The sequence below is a fragment of the Porites lutea genome, chromosome 2 (assembly GCF_958299795.1).
Source record: "Porites lutea chromosome 2, jaPorLute2.1, whole genome shotgun sequence".
NCBI classification, from domain to species: Eukaryota; Metazoa; Cnidaria; class Anthozoa; order Scleractinia; family Poritidae; genus Porites; species Porites lutea.
In genome coordinates, this window is record NC_133202.1 from 3,893,707 (window position 1) to 3,902,500 (window position 8,794).

At 36.2% G+C, this 8,794-nt stretch overlaps 2 protein-coding genes across 2 annotated transcripts; one reads left to right on the forward strand and one right to left on the reverse strand.

Moving 5' to 3' along the window:
• Positions 1 to 1,036: 1,036 nt before the first annotated feature.
• On the reverse strand, positions 1,037 to 2,294 carry LOC140927453 (uncharacterized). The gene has a single exon (XM_073377109.1). It carries the CDS (start codon positions 1,983 to 1,985, stop codon positions 1,425 to 1,427), a length of 561 nt encoding a protein of 186 aa, XP_073233210.1. The 5' UTR covers positions 1,986 to 2,294; the 3' UTR covers positions 1,037 to 1,424.
• A 30-nt stretch (positions 2,295 to 2,324) lies between these two features.
• On the forward strand, positions 2,325 to 8,470 carry LOC140925110 (dysbindin-like). The gene is made up of 12 exons (XM_073375064.1): positions 2,325 to 2,441; positions 2,607 to 2,657; positions 2,812 to 2,847; positions 3,160 to 3,213; positions 3,887 to 3,947; positions 4,337 to 4,469; positions 5,177 to 5,309; positions 5,924 to 5,946; positions 6,141 to 6,281; positions 6,736 to 6,851; positions 7,629 to 7,766; positions 8,441 to 8,470. The coding sequence occupies exons 1-12, from the start codon at positions 2,386 to 2,388 to the stop codon at positions 8,468 to 8,470; spliced, it is 972 nt and encodes a 323-aa protein (XP_073231165.1). The 5' UTR covers positions 2,325 to 2,385.
• The last annotated feature ends 324 nt before the right edge of the window (positions 8,471 to 8,794 follow it).

Consider the following 8,794-nt stretch of genomic DNA (forward strand, 5'->3'; position numbering starts at 1 on the left):
TAGTTATGAAATTTCTACCAGCTCAGTTTCCTAGAATTTGATGTAAATTTCTTTGAAGCAATTTTATCCATTCAAAGATTTTTAATCTAACCAAATATAAAGACGTTATCATAAAATATTCACTGTCCATTAGGCATACAGGAATGCAGATTTGAATTTGACACTAGTTATAGAAAAGACTAATGTTGATTAATTTTTCAAATAATCAATTAATAATTAATTGAGAATCTGATCTGCCTTGACTGTAACACATTAAAGGTTCCTGTCATTGTACCCGGTAATTGAAAAAAGAATTAAAAACGTGCTTGAATGTTTGAGACCCTAACACACTCACCAGCAGCCACCTCATGGGATATTGGACTGTTGAGATGAATCTACATCAGGAGCCCAGTGGGGAGGGTACTCTTGGTTTGAATGTTTGAGACCCTAACACACTCACCAGCAGCCACCTCATGGGATATTGGACTGTTGAGATGAATCTACATCAGGAGCCCAGTGGGGAGGGTACTCTTGGTCGTTTTCAGTGGGGGTGGGGTGAAGTTTTTTAAAAACACTGGACTGAGTAGGATTTCAGACTAAACCATCTTCAGCCCCACTGAAGTCACAAGTCCCATTCCAAAAATTAAAATAATATTGAGTGATACTATTGTTTACCTCAAGTTAATGTCTCTTCTTTACTTGCGATTAAAAAGGGGTTTCTTATTCCAACTTAGACCAAAATATTACAAAATAAAAATATTGTTCATACAAAAAATAATCGCTAAAAGTGGGCCACTACCATGTATCAGCATTATAAGTATGTGCCGCTGCAAAGTGTTTGAGAAATTTAGTCTGGGATAGGAGATAGAAATTAATCAAGAAATCAGGGGATGTTTTTTCCCCTCTCAACTCATGTCCCTAAAGCCTGGTTCTCATATGCCGCCAACGTATCTGTGATGTAGCTGCCAGTACCACCTGGGCTACTTTTTGGACAAGTCATATTGTGTGCCGCCAGCAACAAGAGCCATCGCAGAGCTGTAGCGCCGGCATGCCTGTGAGGTTGAACTTGAGTCAACTTCGCAGGCATGCCGGCAGTAAAGACTGGGATGACCAATGTTGCTGGCCACTTCTGTTCTCATATTGGAACAGTATCCCAAGGCAGTACCGGTGCATTGGCGGCATATGAGAACCAGGTTTAACTGTCCCACAAGTGGCTACTGGTAACAAGCCATTTCTAAGTTCCAAAAACTCCCACTTTTAAAATGAGGCTAAGTGCGAAACCTTTCTTATGAAAATGAGATTTATTTACAGGATACTAAAAAATCATTTTCATATAAATAGCTTCGCACTTATCCTTGCTTTGAAACAGAGGCTTGAGGCAACTAAAACGGAAACGGCCTAATCCACAACTGCAATGAACCTATTATATAAAGCTACAACTATCCCTACTTTTTAGAACTCTGCTGAAGCTTCATCTCTAGCTGAGCAATTTTCATGTCTTTTTCTAAGAGTAAAGCTTGCTGCTTTTCAATCTTATGCTGTAGAGAGCTTCTTTCATCTTGTAGTTCTGAAACCATCTTCCCATAGTACTTCTTGCACATGTCCAACATGGTCCTGTAACTTTCTGAATCCATTTCCTCCAATTCACCTGCTTGATCATCACTCTGTTCACAAGCAAGCTGTTTCAAGTTAAACCTCCTTTGTTCTTCATTAAGTCGAATTTCTTCTAGATCGAATATCAGAGTTTGTGTCATGGATTCCACAGTTCCTTTCAACGCTTCATTTTCTTCTTTTAATTTCTCTAGTTTAGAATCATCATCCTCGTTATTGCTAGAGTTTTCACTTAAGCTGTCCTCATTACTAGCTGCTACAAGGAAATTTTCGCCACCTTTCTGCTTCGCCTGAAGTTCGTTGGCCAATTGTAACGCCTTGTCTCTTTCGCTCTCCAAAGTCCTGATTTGTTCCAATAAAGTCATTATTAAAGACTCGCTGCTTGAATATGCCATGCCGTTTGTATTTTGCTTTCAAAGACGACGCCCATATAAAATTTAATAAAATGTAAACGTTCTGCTTCTAAATTAAAGAGAAATAAAGTGCTGAAGGCCAACAGGAAATGAACATGCCAGTTCAGTTGAACAACTTCCAAAAGATTTTAGTTTCGAAGGTTGTTTCCAGCGTCAGATCCCACACGCGTCGAAACTTAGAATCACTTCAAGCTAATTGTTTTCATAAACTTTGGCCAAATTACATGTCCAAATGCATGGCCCCTCAGGCAGCCATCTTTGAAAGAGACTCACATTGCATTGTGGGCCATATTCAGTCAGCGGTAACTGCTGATTTCGAGGAAGAAGATGAAAAATTAACATATATTAGGGAAAAATACATGATATTTATCGTAACCCAGCTATGTTCGATAATTTTAGAGACCGCTTGCAGACCGTACAACATGATCTGAGCAAAGGGTAAGGAAAATTTTTTTCAATAACTGTGTTCAGTCTTTCAAGTCCATGTTTAGGTGGTCGTTCATCAGCAGTTTAACTTTAGCTAGTAGCTTAATACACTGTGTAATGGTGTTTTGTTTTATTATCTTCAACAACGTAAGACATCGTTGTTCTTTGTCCATGCAGGTGGAAGTCAATTGCTGACAAAGCTAAAGCTGTCAACAAGAAAATAGTTCGGTGAGTTAAAAAAAAGTAAATATTTAACAACCCCTGTTTTGTTAAGAATTAGAAAATAATAGAAGAGTAGGTCGTGGTTCTTTTTTTTGGTAGAATGTCAGCTTAATTTGTTCTAAATGACTTTATCAAACCTTATTTTCTTTGATTCTGATAGGAAAACAACATTTATCACAGATGAAATAATTGAAAGGTGTGTATACAAAGTCAGAATATCAATGCAGCTGTGTGCATGATTCCAATGTAAATCATAAGACAGAACCCGTGGGTGGGGGTTACTGGGCCAAGGGGAGGGGGTTACTCTTTTGTATAAGCTAGGTAGTCGCAGTGCCAAAAGGTGTGGTTTTTCTTATAATTCTTTGGGTTTAAAATTGAGTGTAGATTTTAGAGTTTAGGTCTGGAACCAGCCTCTGGGATTACGTATGTTTTCAATATTTTGTCTTTTCAGAATGGCAAGTCAGTTCCAGACTTGGCTTGACTTTTCTTAAATGTTATTTCTTTTCAGTGGTGATCAGTGCTTTAGTTGTAATCTTGAGGCAGGCTCTGAAATCCTGAGCAAGTAAGGATGACACTGATTGAATTCCCACTTAATAGATCTACATTCTTATATATAATATCATGTAGAATAGCAAAATTCCAGGTATCATTGTTAGCCTGAGAAAACAGCTGAAATTTGTGACGCCACTGGTTTCTCTGTTTAATGATGTCCTATAAACAAAGACAATTGAAAATTAAACGAGACTTACGTGGAAGTTGAAGGTTGATTTGGATTCTATGAGTCATCAACTGGGAGTGTAGAAGTTGTTAGCCCTGCTAGGAGACAAACTAAAGGAAAATTATTGAGAATCAACTGAGGTCAAAAAATTTTAACCTAAATTTAATTTTGACCGGTAACATATACCCATGTCAACTGGTTTGCCTCGGGCCAGTATGGATTCTTAACCCTGGTAAGTTTGACTTGAATTATTTGTTTCAGACATTTGCTCGGCCCCACTAGCATTAGTGCTACAAATACTGCCGAGGGTTAATAACAGAGCTGTTATTATTATTATTATTATTATTATTATTATTATTATCATGATGTCTATTTTTGGGTTGACAAACACAGTGCATTGCAACATTTCTTGTCAGTAATCTGTACTGGTAATCTTAAAGAGGGCAAAACAATGGCTTAGCGCTTCTAATTTTCCCCCAATATAAATGTAGTAATGTTCACTTTATTGTGTCTGTAGGTATCAAAAGGAGTGGGCTGAGCTTCATGCAACATCCAGAGAATGTGCGACAAGAGCTCAGGTTTATAAAATTATATAATTCAGTAAAAAACAGTGTATTAGTTTACATTCAGTACTATGTGTCCTGTATAAGTTTCTGTGTGGAATAAATTCCGCTTATGACACAAAATTTGATTTTGTCTGTTGCCATGTACAGTTATTTGTGTATTGCTCTTTTAATCATGTGTGAGGTGGCAATTTCTAACTCTTTAATATGTGTCATCTTAAATACAAATGTAGCAGAAATTGATTGTTCATTTCAGGTACAAAATCCAACAATTTCCTAGAATGGCATGAAAACATTGTAAGGCTGAATAGTGGGTATTAGGTGTGCATTAAGTTACCATGTCTGGTCATTGTTTTTCCCTCTTTTCAATATATAATGTCCTTTTTTTGTTTTTGTTGTTCTAGAATGCAGACCAGGTTATTTTAGAGTTTTCCAAGAAATGTACTGAACTTGATACCTCCATGACAGTATTTCACAATGAGCTGAGTCTCTTGCCAGAAGTTATAAAGAACATTGAAACAGCCAAGGCTGATATAGGTTAGAGTAGCCATTCTAGTGACCAACATCTTATACTTGATACTAATAATAATGCGTAAGGTGATGAGAATATTATTTAAGGATGTAATAATCACCACTTGAAAGATGGACTGTTGATTTGTGAACAAATAAAATTCTCACCATCACATACAGAAAAAATTTTTTTCGACTATGTGGAGAATATTCAAGTTGATATTTGTCAAGAGGCTTAGAAAAGGTAGCTAAAATTAGAGAGCCTTGAACATCCAAAACGGCAAATTCACAAATATGATTCTAGTTAAATTTCCACTGTCTTAAAGAGACCTGCAACCCAAGGATGGCAGCTATTTGAAGTTTCTATTCATTTTAATAGTTAGTAAAGTCAGCCTCACTAACCTTAACTTGATCAAAGTTCGAAAGAATTCAAAATATCTAGAGTCACATTTGTGAGGCTGACTCATATATTTAAGAAAAGAACATCAAACTAGCAGTTTGGGTCTTTATAGATGCCCTGTACCTTTCACAAAAGGACCCAGCACAGCAAAACCAGAAACAGATATTGAAAGCCTGAAAAACTAATTTTCATTTTGGTGAACCACTCACTAAAACCAAAAAGCTAACCTAAAATTAGTGAAAGTAGTGGTGCCCAAATCTCTTATGCTCCCCCGGTTAGGCATTAGTAAATACAGAGTTGTACCTTCTGTAACTAATTAGCTGTTATATTTTAGACGCCATTGGAGGCCAGATAGAGGTTTTAGATAACTTGATGGTTGACTTAGAAGAAGTTTGTGAGCTGCTGGACTTGGAAAGAAGAAAAGCCGCCCAGGAACGCAAACTTTCCATGCTAAGACACAACAGGGAGTGAGTTGTTTCTTTTTTTTCCCCCTAAAGTGAATCTTATACAGTAGTACATCATGTTTACATAGTGTAGAATGAAAGAGTTGAAGTAGTTGAAGTAGTTGAAGTGCTTTTTGTAGCTAATTCTCGTCGTGTAGCTTGCATCAAAAGAAGTTTGGATAGCTGTCACGTGGCTACTCGTGTCGAATGAAATTTGTTGTTGAAAATGCTCATGGTGGACATGAGAAAACTTACTAGGACCTTGCAACCATGGTTATCATACTTCTCCACGTATTTTACATCTAAGTACATTTAGAATATTCTTTGAAGTCCTTTCTTGAGACCATCAAGTATCATGGCCACTTTTTTATTTCTGTATTTACAGCACACAACACTGCACATGGAAAGGGAAAATAGGAAAATATGGAAAATAAATGGTTTTTTCAGAGAATGTGGACCACTTATGGTGTAGCGCATAGCACAGGTCATTAATTCTCACAATAGAGAAAAACTGAGAAACGCCCCTGGGACCAGGGTTAGAAATAAAATAATAATACTTTTTTGGCTAGCTAAATCATGAAATAAATTTTATCATCTATATGCATTAACACATCTTTACTGTCCTGCTGTTTTTTCAGGGATGACCTAGAATTACTAAAAGGTGGGTAAACAGATAGTTTTTAAACATAATGATAACAGTTCTTTTTATTAGAACTGATAGGTTATCCTGTTTAAATATTCTCATTATTATTGTTATTATTATTATTATTATTATTATTATGATCAATTTTAAGAGGTATCTTTCTGACTTAATACTGGGATGATTTACCTTATGAAAACAATTTAATTTTTTAGAGGAACTTCAGACAGAGAAAGAAAGAAAAGAAGTCCAACTACAACAGCTTGAGAGACAGGCTTCTATAGAAAAACAACAAGTCTATGAAGATGCGTTCCTTGAACAAATGAACTACTACATTCAACATGGCAAAACAGAAGGTAATGTTTGTGAAGAATCCTGAATAGAATTCTTGTTTCTTCAAACTTTACTGTAAATTATAATTTGTTTTAAGCTACTGAATAACATTGTCAAAAAAACGTCTTTGAGTTTTGGGCTTGATTTTGTAAGGGATATGTGCAGGTTCAGACAATTTTTGCCACTGTACATGTACTGTAAAAATGTCACAAAGAAAATTTCACATCATGCCATGACTGCAGATGCTCTTGTTGCTGTTACTCTCATTTCCCTCTGACACACCCTAACCCATTCCTGACGTTAATCACTTTCACAGTAATGCCCACTAAGAAGTCTAAGGTTCAAACTTGTCTTGACATTATGGGATGTTATGTAGTAGAAGTAAAATTGTTCTTTGTGGGCTTCCCTCGGCTGCCTGTACCTATTAGTGTGTAAAATGACTGAAAGATTACTTTTACTTGTATTACCATGCTTAAGAACCAATCAGCTTGCTGCATAGACGGAGTACTGGATCCTTAGATGATATCATGTTTGAGGATGACACAGACCTGCATAAAAAAGAACTGGATGATTTTTTTGGCCCAGAGGCTGAGGTTAGTTAAATAGTTGGTTAATCAGACCAGCAGCCTGTTTTTCCCCATTTTTTTATGAAGGTGAAATTACATGAGTGTAACAAACTAAGCAAGAAATGAGAAATCATCACTTTATCAGCTCATGATGGAGCTGTCACTAAGATTTCTTGTCACTGGGCATATGCCCTCAGTGGAGAACTGTTCAAAAAGCTAGGAAGTTTCTTAGGGTCTATTTTCCTTTTGTTTCCTATGAAAGTACGCATGGCAGTCATGCTCATAGTACCAGGGAAAATCCCCTGCCCCCCATCCCCTGGTGACAACCCTGTCATGAGCTTACTGATCTGGGCCAACTTCAGCTTTAATCCTTGGTTATCTGTTCATAGGGTATATGAATTATCATATTTGTAAATTACTCAGGATTAGTGCTTCCAGCCCAGAAGAAGAAAGAATGACTGCTTGAAGTTTACTGAGTCGTCTAGTGATAATGATTTTTTTTTTAAATTGAATTACACTACAATGGGCGACAAAATTGTTGACACTGTCCTCGTGAAACATAGGGTAACTTCGGAGAACAAAACAATCCACACCCCTTCCCTCAATTCAAAGTTGGGGTGATTTTTGTTTTCTACACGGGTAGCTGGAACAGCGGTACAACATTGCAAATAAGGGATGGGGGATGGAAAGCTCCATTGTAGCTTTTGAAGTTGGCAAAACGTCAGAAAAGCCCCTCAGGGCAAAGTTTTTCAACTAATTTTGTTGCTGTTGTAGCTACACCTTTTTGTCATTGTTTGGTTTTAGTCCAGTGAGGCACTCACAATAGGAGATAAGGACCAAATTAATGTGTTCTCATCTGAGGATGATGAATTACTGAATGATCGTGATAAACAATCAACTTCACAAGACACAACAGTAACGGAGACAGCTGAAGAAATCAAGGTATTCTGATAAGTAATAATAATTAAGTGATAACATCCTGTCCTTGCTTGAATCTCTCAATTCATCCCCTATGCCCGTTTTCAACATAAAATTTATTCTTGTAATGTCAGTGCTTATTTGGATTGGGTGGTCACATGAATTAAGAATACATGATCATGGTGATGCATGTTTTTTTTTTAAGCTATATTTTACAGATATAGGGAGTGGGGTGTGAAGACCATTTTTATTTTTAGAAGCAAAGTGACATTTAAGCAGCAAAGGGACATTAAAATTTAGCACATAACCTTTATTCTCAAATCAGCTTGGTACTGACCACTTTACCCTACATGTATTGCAGCACAGATTAGTTAGAGAGGTGGTATTACATAAAAGTCATTAGAGCACATTATTCTTACCACCTTTTCTTTAAATAAATGAGGAGAGATATACTTACTTATGATTATCCATGGTTGGCTCAAATCAAAGTCATCAAGGCCTGATTTTAAAAAAAGTTGATGGTAGATGCATGTTCTTTTTCATTTTGTCATGCACTGAATATTATTGTTGTTGTAATGTGAACTGAAGTGCTTTAAAGGAGTGCTATGTTCTTATGGAGAATTGTATTGCCTATTTGAGTTAATTTGAAATGTGCATTTCAGATTAACTATTTCATGAAAAAATTGTTCTGTTTTTAGAAGGACGTGAGGAAAGGTGAAGAATCTTGAATTTCTTAAGGATGTCTTCCCAGATGGAAATGTAATTCATACAAATGGAAAGATAATTACAAGAAAGAAAAGGATAAAGAAAGAAGAAAGCTTTTGCTCACATTATCCTGTTGTTTAAAACTAGACTGAGTTACTTGATATATTTGGAGAGAGGTTGAAAGCAAGAATTTTGTCATGTTATTTGTCACAAACCTTTCCTTTAAGGATGGAGTTTCAATGTAATAACTGTTAATATTTGTGATTGTCACCCTGATGGATATTTTTAAGGGCAAAAAATTATCTTATTATATTTTTCAAAGATGTAGTCTTTGATAATTGGAAGGT